This window comes from Podarcis cretensis (genome assembly GCF_951804945.1).
Source record: "Podarcis cretensis genome assembly, chromosome: 17".
Lineage (NCBI taxonomy): Eukaryota > Metazoa > Chordata > Lepidosauria > Squamata > Lacertidae > Podarcis > Podarcis cretensis.
Window position 1 is genome coordinate 41,862,302 of NC_137187.1, and position 24,850 is coordinate 41,887,151.

Below are 24,850 nucleotides of genomic sequence, written 5' to 3' on the forward strand. Positions count from 1 at the left end.
GAGGGTATAAAATGGCTCCCCAGAATACACAGTTTCTTTAAGCTGAAAGTGTCTTTGTACAGTGGTACCTCAGGTTACATACGCTTCAGGTTACACACTCCGCTAACCCAGAAATAGTGTTTCAGGTTAAGAACTTGGCTTCGGGATGAGAACAGAAATCGTGCTCTAGCGGCGCGGCGGCAGCGGGAGGCCCCATTAGCTAAAGTGATGCTTCAGGTTAAGAAGAGTTTCAGGTTAAGAACGGACCTCTGGAACGAATTAAGTACTTAACCCGAGGCGCCACTGTATATGAAAGCATTTTACTGCATGGACTTGTCAAAGTCTCTGCATCCAGTGACTTAAACAATATTATTCTTGTGATAGCTTATATTACCCAACTTGTTGCACTGTGTGAGGGTTTTGTTTTGTTTTTTCCCAGGTCTGAAATAAAAGAAGAAGCAAACCAGGTTAAAACTGTGCCACCTGTTAAGGTCAGTAAGTGTTGGTTTGTTTTGTATCTGGTTGGAATACTAGACATTTGTGGTGTGCATATGCACACACTCCGCCCTGGAATGACTGGAACATCAACAGTTCAAGAAGATACTATTTTTTTCTGATTTTCAGGACAGGCATTTAATGCCTCTGTCAGGTGGAACTTTGGGTGGGTTCAGATATACCACATCAGCATTGCTCTGATACCATATCTTGGCCTTGGTTTACTGTCTTTAAGAACAGAAAAATAGTGAATGAAAGTGGCATAACTTTGTGTGTTTCGTTCTTAAAAATGAGTCAGAAAAGCAGCTAAGCATTTGGAAGGGCTCCATAAATGATGGCCGGTACAGTGGAATGGAATGTAAGGACTGATGAAATCCTGCCTCCCCCTTTCAGCTAGATTTAGCCATGAGTGAGCAATCCCTGCATTTTCTAGAAATGCCACTTATGCACATGAAACCTGTTGGGTATCCTTTCTGGCTAGGTACCAGTGACCCAGAGCAGTACAGTAACAGCTTTTACACCAGGGATGGGGAACTCTCTTGCCCTGCAGATGGTGATGGACTCAAAGTCTCATTATCACTGACCTCACTGTCTGATGGGAGTTGGAGTCTAACTACATCTGGAGAGATGCAGGTTCCCTGACCCTGTTATCATCCTTACCCAGCCTGGTTCCCTTCAGATGTTTTGGGCTCCCGTTTCCCATCAGCTCAGCTGGCATGGCCAGTGATCAGGAATGATGGGAATTGGAGTTCAGCAACATCTGGAGGGAACCTGTTTTTAATATGATTTTTGTAAGTGGACTTATAAATGTTTTACTTTGAAATGGTAGGGTCTAATGTCACTTAAGTAACAAATTCCCAGAGTTATTCAGCCACATCACAAGCTTATTGGGAGCACCATTTTTAGATCCTGGTTACCTGAATTCACCACCTTGCATTTTCTCCTTATATCTTTCTCTTCCAGACCACTCCTCCCAAGTGTGTTGAATGCAGGCAATACCTAGATGACCCTGATCTCAAGTTCTTCCAAGGAGATCCTGATGATGCCGTAAGCCCATCCTTTGCAGATGAACAAAAAGAATTCTATCTTGCTGGTATATGTCTAGAATAAAATTTTGTATCTTCCTAGCTGGATGAACCCGAGATGCTGACAGATGAGCGCTTGTCCATCTTTGATGCCAACGAAGATGGGTTTGAGAGTTACGATGACCTGCCTCAGCACAAAGTGACTTCCTTCAGGTGAGGCCTTGTGCTGACTTGCCATAAAGCAGGGCTGGTTAACTTGTGGTCTTCCAGTTGTTACTGTTGGACACTGGCTCCCACCAACCCCAGCCAGCATGACTAGTGGTCAGGGCTGATGGGAGTTGTAGTCCAGCAGCATTGGGAGCATGCCACATTAGCAAGCACCACTGTAAAGCCTAGGTAATTGAACCTCAGGGTGGGGCAAGTATGGAGGGAGTCATGAATACTGGAGATTTGCTGCCTGGAGGACGGCCCCTCCCTGCATCTCTGAGACTCCAAGCAGAAATCTGCAGTAGCAGCAGTTGGAGGAAGGATCTGCTAAGCTCTGAGGCTTAGAAACTAGAGGGTGATAAGGCAGAAGGAAGCAGGTAGCAGTCTGCTCAAAGAAGAAAGCTTTGAATGTCCATTTATTTCTGATCCAGAGGTCTACAGTGCTGCTGTGTGTGTTTGCTTGCCAAATAGAAAGGGTTGAGATTGGGCAGGGGCGAGGGTGCAGCAGTATGGGGCACCTTATTAATAAACACAACCCCTTGAGGATACGCCAGTGTGTTCCTAGGTTTGGGGCTGTGCTCCATTGCAGCCTCCAAGCATCCCCACAGAAGTCTGGTAGGGATCCTTGGGGCACCTGCTGGAACTGTGTTACTTGAGTGCAGTAAGATCTTTGGGAAGGCGGGTGCCCAGCAGCACAGTCAACTGCACCTGCAGCCCTCTGGAGCCCCTAGCCCTTAACAGGATGGTGTGGTTTAAGCCACAGGAAGGGGTTTGGGATCTCGGGTGATTTTCAGAAGTGTTGACTTTCTGAATCCCAACTGTCTTTAACAATGGGAGCAATTTAAAGGCTTCCTGCACTCCCTAAATTAGACTTCTGACATAGAGAAAGCTTTGGAGGAAAAGACAGGCTACGTTTTTAACCCTGGGCTGATCAGGGTTAAAGAGACACTGTCTTTTATTCTCAGCTTATGTTCCTGAAAGGGACGCAGGTGGCGCTGTGGGTTAAAGCCTCAGCGCCTAGGGCTTGCCGATCGAAAGGTCGGCGGTTCGAATCCCTGCGGCGGGGTGCGCTCCCGCTGCTCGGTCCCAGCGCCTGCCAACCTAGCAGTTTGAAAGCACCTCCGGGTGCAAGTAGATAAATAGGGACCGCTTACCAGCGGGAAGGTAAACAGCGTTTCCGTGTGCGGCTCTGGCTCGCCAGAGCAGCGATGTCACACTGGCCACGTGACCCGGAAGTGTCTCCGGACAGTGCTGGCCCCTGGCCTCTTAAGTGAGATGGGCGCACAACCCCAGAGTCTGTCAAGACTGGCCCGTACGGGCAGGGGTACCTTTACCTTTACCTTATGTCCCTGAACCACTATTTTGGACTTTGCTCCAGTTGGTGGTCCTCAGTTTGTAAGTAAATAAAGCAGAACACACAAGTTTCAAGGCTGCCTATCCCTGGTTTAAGTCACCCCAGCTTTTGTGTTGCTTTTGATTTTCCCAGTCTGGTGGGACAGTTCCCTGTGTACAGCTATGAAATAGGAAAGGGTTGGCCAGGAAAGTTGTCCGCGGTGATGGGTAATATTAGTACAGTACATATCGGTTATATATGGTTATGGTTCTTGGCCTTTGGCAATTCTATAATCAGTGTGGCTTCCTTTTACTTTACAAAAGAAAGAGGTGAATCAGTCTTCCTGTGTTCTGCATCTCATGGCCTCCACTTACGTTTTCAAGCCTCGCCACTACTCTCACTGGAGCCCTGACTCTTCTATTTTGCTATCACCACTTGGTTTGCCACCCTTTGCCCCAAGAGCTGTAAAAGCACTTTGTACACACTTTACAGCTACATTAATGAGAAACTGGAGGTTTTTTTAGTTGGCTGTTGTGAATGACAGGTGTATAGACAACCAAAGACTATGCAACCTTTTCCTTTTCTGTGCAGTGTTTATGATCGAAAAGGCCACCTGTGCCCATTTGATACTGGTCTCATAGAAAGGAATATCGAACTCTACTTCAGTGGTGCAGTAAAGCCAATATATGATGATAACCCTTGTCTGGATGGTAAGTGTGGCCCTGCAGGCAGGTCCCCCCCCCCATTTAATTTATATGATGCTCTTAATTTAAAACTCCAGGGCGGGGTGTTCACATTCACTCTGCCACATACATAACTGACACATCATATTAACCTGTCATAAAACTGGAGTGCAAATTATGTCTGATTGACTTCCAAAGGAAGGGAGTTTCACAGGGAGGGTGTAGCAACAGAGAAGACCATCAGCCATGGAACTGCCTCAGGGCCTCACCCAGAGGCAGCACCCAAAGAAGACCCCTTTAATCTTAGTGACCAGACTGGCACATACCAAGAGAGGTGCTCTTCCAAGTTACATGGACCCTGAACTCTTCAGGGTTTAAAGGTTAATGGTAAATCTTAAATTAGATATGTAAATGAATAGGTAAGTAGCACAGATCATGGAAAATAAATGTGATATGACTTCAAAGTGGCTTGCTGCTCAATAACCTAGTGGCTGAAATCTATACCAGCTTCTGAACAGTTTTCAAGGGCAGCCCCATGCAGACCACATTACAGTAGTCCAGACTTGAGGTAACCAGGGTATGGATTGCTGTGACAAGTCTATTCCAATTCAGGGACAGCCATAGCTGGTAAACCAGCCAGAGCTATAAATAGGCTTTCATTAAGCTATCTGAGCCTCCCGTGGCAAAGATGGATCCAAGAGTGCCCCCAGGCCACAAACCTGGATCCTTCAAGGGGAGTGCAGTGCCCTTCAGGGCACACCATTTACCCATCTTCTGGAATCGGGAACCAACGACCAGCAGAGCCAACAGCTTGTTGGAATTCAGCTCCAGCTTATTGGGCCCCATCCAGACCATTATCCCAGATGACCTGAGAAGGGGGAGAGACATTAACACATTTCCCCAAAGCCTTTGGTACCACCCCCTACGGCAAGGAGGCATTTGCCACTCCTTGGACCCATCCTGTCAAGTCACAATGGGCTGCAGTCCAGGGTACAGGTGGTGGGACAGCATTTCAGAGGCTGCAAGTACACTTTGCCCACAAAAGAGACACTTAACCCCGTGTTTGCTTGTTGCATTACTAGACGAGCCACTGGATGCTCCTAAATTAGCTAAGCATCGTTCATTCATGACAGGAAGGTCAAAAGTTTTGTCTTTAATTAGCCATTGTAAATCAAGTAACAAGATATTTGCAGCTTCCCAAGGGCAAGACGGACCAATTAAGTGGCTTGGTTTTGGTGCAGGTCTGGATCTAGTGACCTGGTGGAAAAGGAAGTGAGCTTCTCAGGCCAGCCCACTTGTATCTGCAAGCTTCCAGGGCAGGGGTCTCCAACCTTTAAGACAAAAAGAGCCACTTGGACCCGTTTCCGAAGAAAAAAAAACTGGGAGCCGCAAAACTCGTCATTATAAAAATAACTTTTTTGTCACTTTTTATTATTTCTTTGTTTGACCCCTCAGAATTACTCCTCCTCATAGAAATAAACGTTAAATTAACAAGTTACCTTTTTTCGTGTGTGTGTTCTTCACTCCCCTTCAAAACAGTGACCAGCGTACATGCCCCTTACAATGTAGTGGGCGGGCGGGCAGGAAGGTGACATCGGGACGGTGCGTGACTAACGCACACACTGCCCCCATGCAACGTCACAGCCAGTACAGCGCCCGCCACAGTGGGGAGTGTCGGGGTGCACAATGCGCCTCCTCCCCTCGCTAGTATCTGCCCCGGAGCCGCGGCAAAGGTGTAAAAGAGCCACATGTGGCTCCGGAGCTGCAGGTTGCAGACCCCTGTTCCAGGGGAAGCAAAGAACCCTAAGAAACCAGCCAGAGGTGGTTGCCCAGCTCCTGTTCCTCAGCGTGGGCTTATTAAAGCACATGCATCCACCATGGCCTAGCAACTAAGTGATTTTAAAATATGATGCCTCTCCATTTTCATCACTGATTTTAGGTGGTGTGCGAGCCAGAAAGATGGGCCCCATCAATGCATGGTGGATCACTGGTTTTGATGGAGGTGAGAAGGCTTTGATTGGATTCACCACAGGTAAGCTTTTAAGGAAATCATCATCCCTTTCAGTTTTGTCTGTGTCCTGCTTTTTCATGCTCAGCACATACTTGGAATGGCTCACAACAGCATCAGAAAAATCTATGTAATGAAATACCAGCAATATTTCAAGATAATTCACCAACAATTACAAAATATAACAATTTTTAAAGAAACAACCATACAAATATTAATAGGCCTCCCAAAATGTATTAATATGAACAAATACAAAAATATATAAACAGCAGAAAAACATTACATATTTTTTGAAATTAAAGTTTTCCCCAACAAGAACAACCACTCCTAAGTCACTGACTCTTCTAAGTGAGCCAGATAGACAAGGGGGACCCAGGCCTTGCAGAACTCACAGCTCAGTCTCTGGGATTTGTTGAAGAAACTACTGGCAGCGATGAAAAGTGTCTTCTTCTGCCAACCCCAGTTCTCTTGCATGCTGTGCTCAAAATGAGGATGCCAATCCCCTTGCCTTTCCAGGTGGGTTTAATTGAGTGGCCTAATTGTCCCCCTTCATCCCTGATCACCTCCACCACTATGGGCGCTGCATATGTGACTGTGCAGAGCAAGCAATCCTCACAAATCCACAGCACGGCCTATTTGCAAAGCTGTGCATGTGCTTTAGCAGCCAAGGGAGGACATGCTGCTGCACATCTTTACATACATGTTCTGTCAGAGAGCTACCATGGAATTGACCTCAGGGAATGGCGAACTGTGTGGAGCAGTGTTGCTGGGCTACAACTCCCATCAGCCCCAGCCAGCATGCTCAATGATTAGGGACAATGGGGGCTGTAGTTCAGCAACACCTGGAGGGCCACAGGCTCCCCATCCCTGCTTTAGAGCTTTGAGAATGCTTGGTTGCCTTCATCCCTTGGTTGCCTACGTATCTAGGAGGAGGGAGTTCCACAGCCCAGTGCCATCACGTAGAAGCATTATTTAAGAACCAAGTTGTGCTCAACTTAAAAAGAGAAAAGCATTCTTTCAGAGCAGTGTTTCTCAAGCAGCTGACTGAGACCCCTCAGTGGTCCTTGGGCCACATTCAGGTGGACTTCAGTGTCTCGGCAGGAGATGGGTAGAAATACTTTGAGAGACATGTGGGAAGAGAAATAGATAAAACAGGCATAGGCAACCGGGCCCTCCAGATGTCTTGGCCTACAATTCCCATGATCCCTAGCTAACAGGACCAGTGGTCAAGGATGATAGGAATTGTAGTCCCAAAAATCTGGAGGGTCAAAGGTTGCCTATGCCTGATACAAAAGATAAAACCTCCATTTAGAGCCTCTGGTTCAACAAATTCTGTCTTAAATGAGTCACAGTACCTCCGGAACAAATGCCTGTTCTTAGGGTGAGGAAAGCTGAACTATGGAACTCCTTGCCACAAGGAAAACATTGTTGCAAATAATTTAATCATTTCCAAATATGAACCAGATAGCAGCAGAAAGGGGTGTCAGGAATTGCCAGCTGGTTGTGCTAAATGCTGCCTCCATCTGCCACCATTTTGTGACTGCAAAAAAAGGAAAACCCATGCAGGCAATAGTAATAGGCAATTACTGCAGTAAGATCTGTTCCAAAAAAATTTTATCTTGTGTTTTTTTTAAAAGAGCTTTTCATGTTTCAAAACTTGCTTCTTCTCCATTATTAAAACTTTTTCTTGTCAGTTTCACAGGAGCTTACTGTTATACAAAATTCGCTTCTCCAATAATACAGATTTTTGGTATCTGTTTCACATAATTTGCTTCTTCAGTTATGCACCTGCAAAAAATATACTTAATAGCTCCCATCAGTTACAGTTTTCTTTGTTCATAAACTCAAAAGGCCCTAGCCTTGTTGCTGACCCAGTGAGGTACATTAAATATACATGTATTAAAGTTGTTACAAACCTCATTCTGTTCTCTTTTATACAAACAACACTTGCATTCAAATTATATTACATGAGATTCATACCAACCTTACAAATGCCTTCTCAAATTTTCTGTCTTGGGCAACTGCCAGGGTTTACCCTCCTGTAAATATCTCTCTGGGACGCAGGTGGCGCTGTGGGTTAAAGCCTCAGCGCCTAGGGCTTGCCGATCGAAAGGTCGGCGGTTCGAATCCCTGCGGCGGGGTGCGCTCCCGCTGCTCGGTCCCAGCGCCTGCCAACCTAGCAGTTCGAAAGCACCTCCGGGTGCAAGTAGATAAATAGGGACCGCTTACCAGCGGGAAGGTAAACGGCGTTTCCGTGTGCGGCTCTGGCTCGCCAGAGCAGCGATGTCACGCTGGCCACGTGACCCGGAAGTGTCTCCGGACAGCGCTGGCCCCTGGCCTCTTAAGTGAGATGGGCGCACAACCCCAGAATCTGTCAAGACTGGCTCGTACGGGCAGGGGTACCTTTACCTTTACCTTAAATATCTCTCTGTTGGCCATGACAACTGAATGAAGCCTCCATGTTCATTGGCAGTGTATCTTTCATAGAATCATAGAATCATAGAGTTGGAAGAGACCACAAGGGCCATCGAGTCCAACCCCCTGCCAAGCAGGCTATCTTTGATAGCCCTTTGATAGACAAGCAATCTTTGTGCCTTCTGGCTGGCTGCTGTTGGGAACAGGGAGCAGGGTTAGACCTCTGGTCTTGCTCACTAATGCAGTTTTAGTCACACATGTTGCTTAATCATCCACTCAGTTCATGGCTAAGTATGTATTTGTACCCAAGTCTTGTTCATTGGGAAACACATTTGCATTGCATTCTAGCCTTTGCAGATTATATCCTGATGGAACCAAGTGAGGAATATGCCCCCATCTTTGCACTGATGCAGGAGAAGATCTACATGAGCAAAATTGTTGTTGAATTCTTGCAAAATAACCCTGATGTCAGCTATGAGGACCTGCTGAACAAGATAGAGGTTAGTCCAGCAGACCAGGGCAGCTGTGTCTTGTGTCTGTAAGAAGACCGACGTCAAGGAACTCAGATCAGCATACATTGTCTATCCATCTCAATTCTTTTTGTCCTCAAAACAACCCTATGAAGTAGGTTAGACTGCCATTGTGTGTCACCATCTTGAGATGGCTGAGCAGCCATTTTTGAACACCAGGCAGTTGAGAGAGCAGATGAACCTGCTATTGCAATTTTTTTTGCTCTTGCTTAACATTCTTCTCCTGACTTGCCAGTTTAAAACCAGTAGAATTGTTAAATTCCTTCTAATTCTGTCTCCAGACCACTGTCCCTCCTGCTGGATTAAACTTCAACCGTTTCACAGAAGATTCCCTCCTCCGGCATGCCCAGTTTGTGGTAGAGCAAGTGGAAAGCTATGATGAGGCAGGAGACAGTGACGAGCCTCCTGTTCTCATCACCCCCTGCATGAGAGACCTGATAAAACTGGCAGGAGTCACGCTAGGCAAAAGGTACGCTAGCAGCTGCACCCTGGGAGTGGCCCTTTGGAGGTGCTTCATCTCCTCCTTTGGGCTGTGCAACTTAACGCCAAAGGAGAAGGCTTGCGTCAGAGAACCTTCTTTGGTGCTCGGTATTCGCCACACTCAATGTTCGGGAGGTGGGCTCTAGACTTTCTCTTTGGTCCTGCCTCTTTCTGTGTGCAGGGAATGTTTTTTTAGGGAGAAGGATTCAATCATGTGACCTGATGTTTGGCATAGCACAGCACAGATGCACTTCCTGCTCAGTCAGCCCATCTAAGCCAGTACTTACGCCAGCTGGCAGCGGATCCCCAGGATTTCAGGAAGGAGTTTTTCCCAGCCCCACCTGGAGGGTTGAGCCTGGGAGCTTTTCCTTGAGAAGCGTGTCCTCTATCACTCTGCTAGAACTCCTTCTGCAGATCAGCTGTGTGCTATTTGGAGGAGCGCGTGGGTGAATTTTCCTCTTGCCTATATGAGGATAGAATACTGTAGCTCAGAGATAGATGATGTGGTACCTTCCAGATGGTGGCGCTACAGCCCCATCAGTCCCAGGTAGCCCAGTCATGGGTGAGGGGTGCTTAGTCCCAACAGCTTCTGGAGGGCACCAAATTGGCTTTGAGAGCTGGAGAAAGGGGGGATTCAATCTTGTTCCAGTGTTTTCCGTGTCTCCTGCAGGTGCTTAGCTTTTCACATCTGTCTTCTCCTCCTAGACGAGCAGCAAGAAGGCAAGCCATTCGGCACCCTACCAAGATCGACAAGGACAAAGGCCCTACCAAGGCAACCACCACGAAGCTGGTCCATTTGATCTTTGACACCTTCTTCTCTGAGCAAATAGAGAAAAACGAAAAGGAGGAAGACAAAGAGAACAGCTTGAAGCGCAGGCGCTGTGGGGTTTGTGAGGTAACAACAAAAGAGAGGCTGCATTGGTGACCCAGACACCCTGTTTTGCCTAGAGAGAAAGGGTGGCATGAGGTTGGCATGAGGAGTTCCAACATGGAAGGAGCAGCGCTTCCTCATCTTTAGTTTTTGGTCTCCTGGACACATTCTTTTCCTGCCTTATGGAAATCCCCTTCCCAACACTGCTGCTCCTGGCCAAACAGTTCCCAAAGTCTTCAAATACAGAGCTGTCTGGTTCAGCACACAGCATGCAGATTAAGGTCAACTCCCCCCTTTGCTTCTTGGGTCACTTTTACTTGAAGCAGGGCACATAGACAGAAAGAGATGAGCTCCTGCATTGGTCATCGGCCCCTGGCTTTAATTTGGTAGCTAAAGAGGAGAGTCCCTGAGCATGTATTCCTGGATTTTCCTCCAGCTTTATCTGGTCTTTCATAGAGAAGACTACTGTTGTACCTTCCAGAGCTGAGGGTGAGAGCGGCGTTAGAAACAGATGTGAAAGCTTGGAGCTAAAGGGCACCTTAAACTGAGGTTATGGCCCAACAGCGGAATGTCTAGGCGCACTTTTTATAACAAGAATATGAACTGTAGCTAAAGTATTATGTTCATTTTTCACATGGTCTGGTCCTTCCCCTACCCACCCCCCTAATATTCTTAAGAGGAAACAAAATAAAAGAAAAAAAAATCCTTCCAGTAGCACCTTAAAGACCAACTAAGTTAGTTCTAGGTATGAGCTTTCGTGTGCATGCACACTTCTTCAGATACACTGAAACAGAAGTCACCTTCTTAAGAGGGTCTCGTTTCCAGGCTTCAGAGAGTAGCTGGAAGTGGAGAGGCAGAAAAAGCTCCTCCTTTCCTTCCACTCTGCAGTTTTAATCTGAAATCTTAGGTGCAGTACTGCGCCCAGAGCTCAGAAACGGCTTGCACTAATGAAATTCCCTGTTGCAAAATGTGCCTAGAACAATGGGAGCTTCAAACACTGAGTGGGAGCAGAGCTCTCTGATTACCTGCTATTACTTTTCTGCTCCACCAGAGGAAGCATGAAGCAACCTGAAGCAGACCCCAAAGCACCTGTGGTCACGTGACACAGGAAGTTAGTCATCCTTCTCTGCAGGGCAATGTGGAGCTCTTTAAATATGGGGTTGCCACCTTTGGTTGGGCAAAATAAGGGACAGGTTGTGGGAGGGGAGTTGGTGGACTAAAAAGTACTTCACCTGGTGCAGAATGAAATTGTTTCAAAGCAATCCATTACAGTGGATTGTTTCCAGTGCTGGTCATACTCATAGAGTGGACCCAATGAAATTTATGGATCTAAGTTAGCAATGCACATTAATTTCAATGACTCACATCCTCCCCAACCACTGAATTTCTGCCACACACACACACACACACACACACACACATCCTAGTCAGACAAGTTCATCCTACCACTAGAGGTTTCTTGTCACATACCTGAAGCATTTTTAAAAGAATTCATAGAAACATAGAATTGTAGGGTTGGAAGGGACCCTTGAGGGTCATCTAGTCCAACCCCCCGCAATGCAGGAATCTTAACTAAAGCATCATTTAAAGCCACTAACAGTTGTGGAGTTCCACAAAGAATCCTGTTTAAAAATCATTTTATTTTCCATTTTCAGCTTTCACAAATATTTTAACAAGAAAAAAAAATCTTTCTTCCCCTTGACTTCCCTCCCCTCCTTTCTGTGGTTCTTTATTTCATATCTTTTTATTACTGTATATCTGATTCAAATATATTTACAAATTTTTCCTTATTTCCCCCTTAATTCTCTCTTACTGCACGTGCTTATATCAGTCCTGCAAATGTTTTAATTTGTTTACAAATACTCAATAATATTTCCCCAGTCTGTTTTTAAAAGTCTCTTGTCTTGATTTTTTATTCTTCTGGTGAGTTTCACCATTTCTGCATATTCCATTAATTTTAATTGCCAATCTTCCCTTGTCAGAACTGTTTCTTCTTTCCGTCCCCCAAAGAATCCTTGTTTGTTTTGAGACCCTCTATTGCTCTCCCAGAGATATAATCCCCAGAGTCCTCTGGAAAGGAGGCTTGATTGCTAGACCACTGTTCTTTTTCAGGTAGCAAAATGTCTTGGGCCAACAGACAGGAATGGCTTCCCTGAGCAGGTCACCATTTGGAGTTTCAGTATTTGCCCAGCCCTAGAAGAAAGTCACTATAAGTTCTACTGATTTTGCCAGTCCCCCTGCATTTTTATATCAGGAGTAACAAGGTTGGTCTGCAATACAGGGATCTAAGAAGTACTGAAAAAATGGCTTTTAAAAAACCTGCAACCAGTTCTAATAATTGTAGGTGGCATGTGCCATCATTAAAATATGCATTTAGTTCTATGTGTGAGAAGGGTGCAGGAAGCATCTTTCAAAAATAATTAATTGGCAGGATTAATAGAGGACACCTGATCAGTGATCACTCGTATGCAGATGCTCCAGAGCTGCTGCTTCTGGGACAGAATTGTTATATTAAAAAGGTAGTGGATCAAAACAAAGAAAGCCCCCTTCCCCAAATGCCTGGCCACGTGCTTCATCTTGCAAGCAAAACTAAACAAAACACTCAGGTTCAGCTATAGGCTGCCTCCTTGCCTCCGACAACCACACTCTTTCTCTCCCCTTTGAAAAGGCTGCTGCTCCACTGTTGGCCACCCTGGAGCGCCAATTAGCTGGTTTTGGAGGGGAGGGAGGGCTCAGTTTCCTGAGCACCTAGCAAATCTGGTTGCATGAGACAAGCAAGTTTGGGTGAGCTCACAAATGCCAATTTTGTTTTTATGACTTCAAAAATGGGACAAATAGGGTGCCAGACGGGACAGGGGACTCTGTGCCCCGAAAACAAGACAATCCCATTTTTTAAGGGATGGGTGGCAACCCTATTTAATATGACCCGTATTTTCAGAACTCATTTGCACAATTTCTATCCTACACATTCCTGAGATGGTTAACAAACTAGTGAAAAACAGCAAAAGCTACATTGGCAGAGGGTTGAGAGAAATAAAATAAAGCATATGTCCTTACACAACGAACTTAAGCAGTAGCAATCCACTCAAATGTACTGTAAAAAAAATGCCCAAATTTAAAAAACCCCAGTAATTCTTAAAAGTCTTAAGAAAACATGAATGTTTTTATCCTCCTGGTGTGAAATGATAGTAACTAGGGTTACAAGGCAGGCTGCCATGGGAAAACTGTATATAAAGTTTAAGGGAAGAAACTTCTTAACATTTTCCACAAATTCATTCCGTCTCTCTGTCTCTGTCTGTCTGTCTCTCTCTCATAGCCTTTGCCAACCTAGCACACTCCAGATATTTTGCACTGTAGCTCCCATGGAATTGGCTGGGGCTCATGGGAGTTGTAGTCCAAAACATTTATCATGGGTAGTTCCCTCCCTTTCCTGGGCTACCGTCCTTTATGTTATTTAAAGGCTGTGATTTGTTTTAGAGACTGCTTTGTTTAGAGGCCTGTTAGGAATTGCCACCAATGGAAGCTGGGTCAGCATCTTACTGTTTCCTAAGAGTTTGCTGAGTCTTCTTCACAGTGGAGCCTGTCTTGGCTTGGGATACACCTGCCCATTCTGCTTACCCATCCACAGTTTCCTTGTGAACTACCCTTGTTTGGATACTTGTCTCCTGGCAGGTGTTGGGCCATATGCATATGTTGTCTCGGCTCCTTCTTCCTTCCTTCCTTCCTTTTTTTCCTCTTTCCAGGTTTGCCAGCAGCCAGAGTGTGGCAAATGCAAAGCTTGCCAGGATATGATTAAGTTTGGTGGCACTGGGAAGTCAAAACAGGCCTGCATAATGAGAAGGTAATTATGACCTCCGCCTTGAAGGACTGCAAGCTTGGGCAAGAGATTCATCCACCTGTGTCCATTTTTGCCGACCCAACAGTTGAAAACTTATACATGTACTCAGGTTTATATAATGCACATTGTTGTGTTACTACTCTTATTGAAATAAACCACCCACCACACAACTTATCACATCTCTGGTCAAGATATGTGAGGAACTGTTGAATCCTGACATGGCTATATGGATTTAGAATCAATGTGAATTGAACAGTTATGAGTTGAGGATTTTTTTTTAATTGCCTTGCTTTCTGTCTCTGAGCAATTGCATCGTTAGTCCCATCTTCAAACTCTTCTCTGCAGCAATAAGGGCTGGATTTAATGCTGCTCAGTATCAAAGTATTGTAAAGCACTGTAGAAATGAGATGATTCAGGCAAACTAAATTAGCCAGGATTATGTAAAACAAAACATGTTTGTACTGTTGGTATAATATCTCAGTTGAGAAATCTGCTTGCAAAATGAACACATTGCCGAATTGAGGGGTTTGCGGGGAGGGGAGTGTGTGTGCATGTCTGTGCCAAATTAGGCCTCCATTTCTCAGCTGCACATTGTATTTTTTTAAAAATTGGTTTTAGATGTCCCAATCTGGCCGTAAAAGAAGCTGATGAAGATGAGGAAGTGGATGATAACATCCCTGAAGTGCCCTCGCCCAAAAAAATGCTGCAAGGAAGGAAGAAGAAGCAAAGCAAGAGCCGAATTTCCTGGGTGGGAGAGCCTGTCAAGGTATAATGCCTGCACAGGAAAAGGCAGTTCAAGCAGTTGGAAAAGGGATTAGCTTGGTGTCTCGCATCCAAGTTTGGGGGGCGGGGATGCAGAGATCCCTTGACTTCACCCTTTGCATTCTTGTTGTGTATTGCACTTCACTGTGTCATTTGGGGATACCCAGCAGGTTGCACTCCAGATGTTGCAGGACTAAATCTTCCATTATCCCTGACAATAAGCCATGCTAGCTGGGGCTAAAGGGTGATGGACACCTGCAACAGCTGGAGGGTACCATGTTGGCTGCTGTTGTCGTTTAGTCATTTAGTCGTGTCAGACTCTTTGTGACCCCATGGACCAGAGCACGCCTTTTGTCAAATTCATGTTGCTCGCTTCTATAACACTATCCAGCCATCTCATCCTCTGTCGTCCCCTTCTCCTTGTGCCCCACATTGGCTAACTCTGGTGTAAAACAATGTTGTGGTGCATTGCTAGATGCCCAGTCAGTAGGTGTCCACATTATGGGCCTGATATTCCTGGGTGCCCTATCATTTGTGGTTTAGACACATCTTTTGTCTTTTTTAAAAAATACTTGCTACATTTTTTTAATAGAATCATAAAATTAGAGAGTTGGATCATCTACTCCAACCCCTGCAATGCAGATGCCAGTCAACCTCTGCTTAAAAACCTCCAAGGAAGGAGAGTCCGTTCCACAGTCAAACAGCTCTTACTGTCAGAAAGTTCTTCCTTCCTGATATTTAGCCAGAGTTTCTTGTAATTTGAAGCCATTGGTTCAAGTCGTACCTTACAGAGCAGGAGAAAACAAGCTTGCTCCATCTTTGATGTGATGAATGTCACATGCTTTAGATATCCTTTAAATATTGGACGATGCCTAGCGTATCTCGTCTCCAACCAACCAACCAACCAACCAACCCATAACAATCATTCTCTAGACAGTTCAGAAACAAAAAACATTAAAGCACAAACTAATTAAAGGAAGCTGAAACAATTTCTTTTTTGCAACCATGAGAGTTTGAGACATGCTTAACAGAAAATGAAAAGAAATTAAATCCAAGCTATGCAGAGACCTAAAGAAGGCAGCAGTTCTACACACTGCCAGCCAGATGCTTTGGTTCCTGGTGCAGTTGTGGCCAGGCAACATCCTCTAATCCATTGGTTACCAATTAGGGGTCCAGGGACCCCTGGGGGTCTATGGAATGCACCCAGCAGGTCCGTGGCCCCATCCCTTGCCTGCCCCAACCAAATTTTTGTCATTTTTGCATGGTAATATCACAAATTTTATGTTCAGTTTTAGCGCTGTGCAATTTTTCAATATATTGGCCAAAAGCAGTTTTGAAATCACACCGTGATAATGATTTTGACCCAGCAATACACAGTAATATATTGCTCCTTGCACAAGGGAGAGCAGGGCAGCCAGTTTCAAGGCACCACCAATATTGCACAATGATCTCAGCTGATAACGCTGCTGATCTGAGCTGCCTTCTCCTCACGCTGACGGAGAACAGGGCAGCTGATTTCAGGGTGCTGACGGAGAACAGGGCAGCTGGTCACCCTCACTCCAAGGCACCGTGGCACTGCCTTCCCCTGGCACTCAGGCAGAGCAGCTTTTCTCAGCAGGAAAGCAGCAGCACCCCTACCCCCTCCCACTCAAACCATGTGGTGGAGGGGACTCCACTTCCTCTCCTTCCCTCACCCATCTGATCCCCACGCCTCATCTCCAATTTCAGACATCTTGATATATCAGAATATCATGATGTTTAGCTGCTGATATATCATGATGTTGAAAGCCAGATATTGCTCAGCCTTATTCTGGTTTTAGTATACTGAAAATCCTTTGCTTTTTAGGGAGTATCCCACATTTTGTTCAAAAAATTGCTTTGCAGAGTTAATTTCCATAGAGTTATCAAAATATTCAGAAGTAGGGGTCCATGGCTTGAAAAATAGGGGGTCCTCAGTAATTAGCTGATTGGGAACCACTGCTCTAATCCCTTCTGCCAAGGCAGAGGGAGCTCTGAGATGTGATGACAGCAAGCAAGGTGGGTGTCAGTGTGCTTATGTAGTCTTCAAGACCCCAGCACTGGTGCTTTTCTTGTCTTGCCGTCTCATTGACACCACTCTCTTTCTGTCTGCAGATTGACGGCAAAAAGGATTTCTACCAGAAGGTGTGCATTGATTCAGAGGCCCTGCAAATTGGTGACTGTGTCTCTGTCAGCCCGGATGACCCCACAAAACCTCTTTACTTGGCAAGGTGTGCTGTCATGTTGGTGGTGTAGGGGCTGGGCTTGGACTCAACCTTCCGTCCTGTCATGTAACTTGGACAAAGGCTACCCAGAAACTGTATTTAGGGATAGTGGCAAGTTGCTTATTAGGGTGTATACAATATGTATGTATTTTATTACCAAGCATGTTAGAAAGAGAGAAGCCATGGAAGGGGGATTGCATTTACTGGTATGAATTATTCTGAGCCCACTGCAGTATAGGCTTCTTTTGTAAGCTGTTGCAATGTAATGGTTAGGGGGCTGAGCTGTGAACTAGGAAGCCCTAGGTTGAAAGACGGCCTCAGCTGTAAACTTTTCAAGTGGCCCTATGCAGTCTGCTCTCTCCCAGCCTTAGTTCTCCCCCCACCCCCAGTCTTCAGTATAAAGGGGTCTACTGGCCTACTTACAGAGTTCATAAGAATTGCTGATGTTCTTTGAAGCCTTTCTAACCCTTTGACTTGCACAGAGCTATAGGTAAAGTCCTCTTGCCTGCCCCACGTGTTTTTTGATGCATTCTCAGCTAGGCCACCTTTTCTGGGAGCGCTTCAGACAAAACATCTTTTTCCGAGGGGGGGGGGTGATGTCTTTGCCTTGGTTTCCAGTTTGAAGCTCATCTTTGTTCCTTCTCCCAGAGTCACTGCCATGTGGGAAGATGCCAGCACTGGGCCGATGTTCCATGCCCACTGGTTTTGCCGTGGCACTGACACCGTTCTGGGAGCAACCTCTGATCCGCTGGAACTTTTCTTGGTGGACGAGTGCGAAGACATGCAGCTGACTTACATTCACGGCAAAGTCAATGTCCTTTACAAGGCTCCCTCAGAGAACTGGTCCCTGGAGGTATGTTGAGGAATTCCACTGCTCTGGCAGCTTAGATGGAAGGGTGGCACCACTGTCTCCCTCTGGAGATGAGGGGCCAGGCTAATACGCTCACAGTTCTCCACTATGTCTTGTTCTTATCTTGCGCCTGGCTCCAGCTTTTGGGAGGCAGCACTGCAGCGGCCCATGGCAGCTACTTAGGTTGGTCACAGCACCATGCCAGAGCTGCCTTTGCCTTCTCATGAGGAGTAACATAGGAAGAAGTTAGGTAACTGTAAGGGGTGGGGGATGTATGTGTATACACACACACACACACACTTTATATTTAGTGGAATTGGTATAATTCTTAATTCTAAAACAGTCCCTAAGCAGTGTATATAAAATAAAACATACATTCAAATTACAGTGGTATGTACCTAAGGTTACATACGCTTCAGGTTATATACGCTTCAGGTTACAGACTCTGCTAACCCAGAAATATTACCTCAGGTTAAGAACTTTCCTTCAGGATGAGAACAGAAATCGTGTTCCGGCGGCGCGACAGCAGCAGGAGGCCTCATTAGCTAAAGTGGTCTTCAGGTTAAGAATAGTTTCAGGTTAAGAATGGACCTCCGGAACGAATTAAGTAACCTGAGGTACCACTGTATCAGTAAGAATCAGACTTAAATACAAACTAGCCAAAAGAAAATTACAAGATATAAGTAATATCAGCAGGTACAAAATAAGCATTTTAAAAGAAAACCACATGCTAAAATGTCACATTTGCATATCTTCACAGGCTTGTCTAACTAAACACAAAAGGCTTTAGCCGGTGCCAAAAAGAATGCAGCCCAAGTGGCTGCCTAATGTCAAAGGGCAGGGAGTTCAAGGGCATAGATTCTTCCCTGCGGAAACATCAGTTTCCTGCAAGTGCCAAATGAACATCCTGTGGCATTTGTAAAAGTGCCAGTTCTGCAGATAAAGCAGTAGAGTGGGCATATATGGGGTAAGGTTGTAAAGAGGTTCCCACCATAGTCAGATTAGGCTGCTGGCTGCAGGAGGGCTGCCGGGGGCCCCATGTCAGGGGTCTGGGCCAGGCAAAGCACCAGCTTTTTCTAAGACACTGGAAGGATCAAGTCACCTGATAATTCCAGTAGGAGCTGTGACTTTATGTGCAGTCTCCTTGCAAGGTGGTCTTGAAGCATAGGTTGTCCCACCCCCAAACATTTTTCTTTCCGCTTCTGCCAGCATCTGTTGTGGCATTTCTTATTTTATTTTTACTTCCAGCTTCATAGGGACACCTTGGGCATGACTCTCATCTCTCCCCCACCATAACTATTGCAGCACATTTTCTTTTTGTATCTGGTCCATGTGTTGCCATTCAGAACATCCTACAGCCAGGAATTCCTCAGACAAACTGAACTTGGGCTTTTGTGGCTTCTGCGTGTGTTTGGGTGCCATGTGCACATGCTGAAATCATAGTGGCCATTCTTGTTCTGCTTAGATAATCTGCTTGCTTTCATCTCTCTCCTCCCCACCCCTCAACTTCCAAAATCTTCTTCCCATAGGGAGGGCTTGATACAGAGATCAAAATGGTGGAAGATGATGGCAGAACATATTTCTACCAAATGTGGTATGATCAAGAGTATGCCAGGTTTGAGACTCCGCCAAAGACTCTGCCTCCTGAAGACAACAAATACAAGTTAGTGCACCAGACTAGAAGGCTTTGGCAGGGGAGGTGTAGCTGGAAAATATTGAAAGTGGGGTAGAAGGCATGGATGTGTAGCCTTAGGTGCGATAGAACTTTATGGCATTGGTTTGGCTCCAAACTGTTTCCGTTGTCCCATTAATCTAGCGCTAGAAGGTGAGGGTTTGTTGGTGTCTACCCCACGCCACTCAGTCTAATCCAAGTATCCATCTGCTTTCCTCCCAGGTTCTGCATGAGCTGCGCAAGTTTGGACGAGGTGAGGCAGAAGGAAATCCCCAAAGTCTTGGAGCCCCAGGAGGAGTTGGAAGGGAAAATGTTCTACAGCATGGCAGTGAAAAATGGAGTGCAGTATCGGGTGGGAGATGGAGTCTTCCTCCTTCCAGATGCCTTCCTGTTCAGGTTGGTCTTTGAACTGGCTTCTGGGTGGAGCAAGAGAAGGGATTGCTTAGTATAGGGCTGGCTCCTTTGTTGATAATGCAGGAATCAAAAATCCAAATTGATTCATACCAGCCCAACGCATTTAAAAATGTTTATTTTTCAGAATATCACATCTTAAAACGTCATTTAAACATCAACAGCAGAAGAAAAGGGTCACTAAAAGGGAAGGAAACTCGTGGGATACAGTTGTGGGAGTTAAAGAATTAAGAAAGAAATGCAGTTACATTGCAGATCTTCAGGGCAGCCTTCTAAATATTATTGATCAGTCAAGAGTCCTCAGCAGAGCCTTGCAAACCAATCAACGATAATTATTGTGCAGGCCACAAAATTTTGTGCCCATTTGTCTGCCCACACTTATACCAGTTTGAAGTCACTCTCCTCCTATTTGCAGAAACTTTGACTTTGTGTCGCTCATTGATTGCCCTGGTTTTTATTTCATTCCCATTTTCTCCCCTCTCCCCAGCCTGAGGCTTGCCAGCCCTATCAAGCGGCAGAAAAAGGAGGCAGTAGACGAGGAACTGCATCCTGAGCATTACCGCAAGTATTCTGAATATATCAAAGGCAGCAACCAGGATGCACCTGAGCCGTATCGCATCGGCCGAATCAAGGCAATCTACTGCAATATTCGCAGCAACGGCAGGCCCAACGAAGCAGAAATCAAGCTGCGTGTATACAAACTTTACAGGTAAACAGCAACCAGGATGGCTTTACCAGCAAGATGGAAAAATAAACTTCGTTTGTGAATTGGGGATACAGAAGGCATCTTCCATATGCATATCCCTAAATGGGAAACTTCGTGTCTTCCTGGGCGCAAAGACCTTGCATTCAGAATTGCCCATGAGGTAACCTTCCCCCCCGCAAAGCAAAACAAAGATATATGATCCTGGTAACTTGCTGTTCAGGAGAAGGAGCAATGTTTGGATTCAGGACCAAATGGCCACAACCAAAAGCATCTTTGTATTTTAACGTGTTATTTTTAAAAATGCTAAGATCAGTTGCTGAATGAGGATTGCAGCAGGCAGGGAGGAGCAACTTAGCTCTTTCCCCCTTATTGTGGTCTTGATGAAAATTCCTGCTCATTGAAGCTGCTGTTAGCGGGGCGGGGGGGATCCTCTGTTTGCGTCAATAACGTGGACACACTTTGTGTCTCTTCTACTTAGGCTCCCTCCTCCTCCTCCTCCACTGTATAGCAGGTCAGTGGGGTTAGGATGTATGTGCCCTACATAGGGGAGTGTAGAGTAGTCTTTATTGAGGACTAGCAAACAGAGGGCAGCTTACAGTTATAAAGAGGGGTCCTTCCTTCCTTCCTTCCTTCCTTCCTTCCTTCCTTCCTTCCTTCCTTCCTTCTACAGCCCACTTTTCCTCCAAGGAGCTCAAGGTGGCATACATGGTTATCGTCCCACTTTTATCGTCACAAAACCCTGTGAGGTAGATGAGGTTGAGAGTGAGTGACTGACCCAAGGTCACCCAGTGAGTTTCATGGTAGAGTGAAGATTTGAACCCAGGTCTTCTAACACACTAACCCCTTTGGACATGAGACGTAGGGAGCAGACCTCATAAAGGAAGTTTTGAGAGAACAAATGGTTGGAAGAAGGCTTGAGGATTTTTTCCATGGCGATTGGTTATGGTGATGGTGTTGATAGATGTCAGGAGGCAGGTGTCCTGTGGGAAGTCCCTGCATCCTGGTAACAAAATGGTGACTAAGGAAGATGTACACGGGCAGCATGGGACTGAGGGAGAAATCCTCAACTTAGAAAAATGACTGGCTGGCACACCAGAGAAGAAAACACCGAAATGTATTTCTGCAAAGTGTTTGAACTGAACGTGGAAGGGTGGAAGAGACCAGTGTTATCCAATTTAAGTAAAACCTTTATTTTTGAACTCTTAAGTGCAGCTGTTTTGTAGTTCATGAAAATCTTTAATAAAAATTATTTTTTAAAAAACAGCAGTAGCAAGTAAAATACATAGTTCTAAAGTGCCTTCTAAGATAAAGTAGCTGAACCAACATTGAGAAACATCTGAAATGGCAAAAGTTAGGCCCACACTAGGCTATGATTTTGTTCATGTAAAAAGCAGCATGTGGGTGGAGTGTCTGCTACCCCATTCTCAAAAGTAAATATCTCATATGGCCGCTTACAGATATTACTATAAAGTCAATACAGTAAAATCCGAAACTGCCTAAGATCAAATCTGCATATGCAAAAATGAGTCATTGCAGGCCTTCCAGAATAAACATGTTTTCAAAGCACAATTAGAAGTGCAACAACCTTTCTCTCAGCCTGACTCATTCCTAGTATTGGAGCTGGGCTTGTGGGCCTGTTTAGCTTCTTGAAACCATTGATCAAGAAAAATACTCTTCTGCCTACCCTGCTTTATTCATGCAGAAGACAGAGACATGATTGGTCAGATGTGGCTGCTCCATCATTTCTAGCTTGGCTCCTTACTGAGTACATTAAAATGAAAAACACCATTATTCAATATTTGAGAGCTTGGTCATCAAACAGAATTTAATAGTACAAGTGTTTGTAACCCGATATCCAGTGTGTTCAGTGTTTCTATTTATTTTATGGGGCGGACAACAAATAATGGAAGAAAAAGCAGTGCAGGGAATGCCCAACTCCCTTCAGTCTCAGCCCCATCAGCATGGCCAGTGGCCAGGTAGGATTATGGAAGTTGTTTGTAGTCCTAAGAGCATCTGAAGGGCCACGGGTTCCATGCACTTGGGACAGAGGAGTGAAGTGACCAAATCAACACCCAGACAAAATGTGGATGGCAGAACTGAAGGCAGGTAAGACTGCCTTCAAATACCAGGGCAATGGGAAAAAAACCTCTGAAAGTGACATGGCTGAGGAAGCATCATTTATTTCATGTTGCATGTTTTGTTGTTTGGGCCTGCTCTCTTCCCAGAAGAAAATACTTCTCTGTGCTGCTGTTTTTCCAGGCCAGAGAACACCCATAAGTCCGTGAAAGCCAGCTACCATGCAGACATCAATTTACTATATTGGAGCGATGAAGAGGCCACCGTCGAGTTCAAAGACGTGCAGGGCCGCTGCACGGTGGTGTATGGGGAAGATTTGACAGAAAACATCCAGGACTATTCTGCCAGTGGCTCTGATCGCTTCTACTTCCTAGAGGTGACCTTTCCCATGGCACAGTTTGACTTGTGCAGGCATTGATGCATTCTCTACATGCCAGCTGGTAGCCAAAGGCTACTAAAGCCCTTAGTGGCTCACGGCATTTTGGGGTCAGAGATGCAAAATCCATCCCCACCCCAAACATGCACTAATGAACATGAAGACCAATTCACTGGCACATTTCCCCCGTGTAAGCCCCATTTATGATAAGGAGGGACCTGGGCAGGAGAAGCACTTAGTAGGATGCGCCCCTTGGGTCAGGCGGGGCTGCTGCCTGGCATCCAGAATCCACTACCTGAGGCAGCTGTTTTATGGTGGGCTGGAGCCTGTGGTCTAAAGTATTAATTTTCCACTCTGTCCATGTGTCCCAGCCATGTACTTGGGAGACCAAGGAACTTTCAGAAAAGTTTTGTGCTTGGTCTGGGCTAGCCTGAAGGCCAAAATGTTTAGTGTTAAGTTTATTTTTATTTATGTTTTTGTTTTCTAGGCATATAATGCAAAAACGAAGAGCTTTGAAGACCCACCATATCATGCCCGTAGCTCTGGAAATAAAGGGAAAGGGAAAGGGAAAGGGAAAGGTGGGTGCTTAATCAGTACATAACTGCCTCCGTCAGACTGGTGTTTGAGCCCAGCCCACTCTCAGGGCGGGATTCGACTAATTAGTCCTGCCAGTGGCAGGCTGTGCAAAGACTTCCCCCTTCCCCTCCTGGGGGGTCAGGATAACCTCAAAAACAGCATGCAGGGGAGGAGAGCAGGGGATTGTTCCACTTGGAAGGCTGAAGAGTGCTGAATTCTTCCCTCAGGCATTTGGAAGGGGAAAGGAAGGCTGTGTGAATGCTGCCCTGCAGGGAGGCAGGCTGGGGGTGAGGGGAGAGAATCAAAATTCCGAATTAATCCAGTAATTCTGCAGACAGAAAAATGATTTTAGCAACTCATGTTAGACACTACAACGTTGGGTGGAGTTCAACCAAGTCCTACTCTGAGTAGACTTATTTAAATTAATGAACCTAACTTAGTTATGTTTGTTAATTTTGTTAGGTGTACTTGGAGTAGGACTAGCATTGAATTTCACCCATTTCTCATAACTGATGGCTTGCATGATTGTGCTAATCCATGTGGAGGCACAAAGAGCTTTGCAGGGCATGGAACCAACCCCCCCCCTTGACTGCTGAGGGGAGCTGCTCTGTCCTCAAGCATCTGGGATGACTCTAGCGCTATATATTTCAGTCCTAGTTTTGCAGACACCAGGGTTAGATCCAGTGGTAGTAACTCTGGAGAGTTATTTCCAGTCCCAGTGGCTGAAGGCAGTTTCCTGTGTTCTTTTAATGTATTGTTAAATGAACACACAGGACACCCCGTTCCTTACTCTCATTTTGCATAACTGCACGAAAGCCTAATCTATAGCGGGGTTTTCTGAAGGGTGGGGGAGCCACTCACAGTAGGCTTCCGCTCTCCCTCCCACCAGTTGCCAAATATTCCAGCAGCTTGTCTAAGAAATAGCACTACTGTCTCCGAGGGATAAGGTAAAGGTAAAGGTACCCCTGCCCGTACGGGCCAGTCTTGACAGACTCTGGGGTTGTGCGCCCATCTCACTCAAGAGGCCAGGGGCCAGCGCTGTCCGGAGACACTTCCGGGTCACGTGGCCAGCGTGACATCGCTGCTCTGGCTAGAGCCAGAGCCAGAGCCGCACACGGAAACGCCGTTTACCTTCCCGCTGGTAAGCGGTCCCTATTTATCTACTTGCACCCGGAGGTGCTTTCGAACTGCTAGGTTGGCAGGCGCTGGGACCGAGCAGCAGGAGCGCACCCCGCCGCAGGGATTCGAACCGCCGACCTTTCGATCGGCAAGTCCTAGGCACTGAGGCTTTAACCCACAGCGCCACCTGCGTCC

The 24,850-nt window shown here is 45.8% G+C and overlaps 1 protein-coding gene across 1 annotated transcript in view; it reads left to right on the forward strand.

The window, feature by feature from the left end:
- The window catches only part of DNMT1 (DNA methyltransferase 1), a 51,589-nt gene that overhangs the window by 16,214 nt on the left and 10,525 nt on the right, over positions 1–24,850 (forward strand). Inside the window, exons 8-24 of the mRNA XM_079958650.1 lie at positions 419–470; positions 1,438–1,521; positions 1,603–1,712; positions 3,631–3,749; positions 5,662–5,754; positions 8,494–8,645; positions 8,957–9,144; positions 9,861–10,050; positions 13,770–13,867; positions 14,483–14,630; positions 16,760–16,875; positions 17,518–17,722; positions 19,249–19,382; positions 19,614–19,787; positions 20,290–20,511; positions 22,768–22,960; positions 23,448–23,538. Of these exons, the coding sequence (XP_079814776.1) occupies positions 419–470; positions 1,438–1,521; positions 1,603–1,712; positions 3,631–3,749; positions 5,662–5,754; positions 8,494–8,645; positions 8,957–9,144; positions 9,861–10,050; positions 13,770–13,867; positions 14,483–14,630; positions 16,760–16,875; positions 17,518–17,722; positions 19,249–19,382; positions 19,614–19,787; positions 20,290–20,511; positions 22,768–22,960; positions 23,448–23,538 (2,369 nt within the window). The remainder of the gene's footprint in view (positions 1–418; positions 471–1,437; positions 1,522–1,602; positions 1,713–3,630; positions 3,750–5,661; positions 5,755–8,493; positions 8,646–8,956; positions 9,145–9,860; positions 10,051–13,769; positions 13,868–14,482; positions 14,631–16,759; positions 16,876–17,517; positions 17,723–19,248; positions 19,383–19,613; positions 19,788–20,289; positions 20,512–22,767; positions 22,961–23,447; positions 23,539–24,850) is intronic.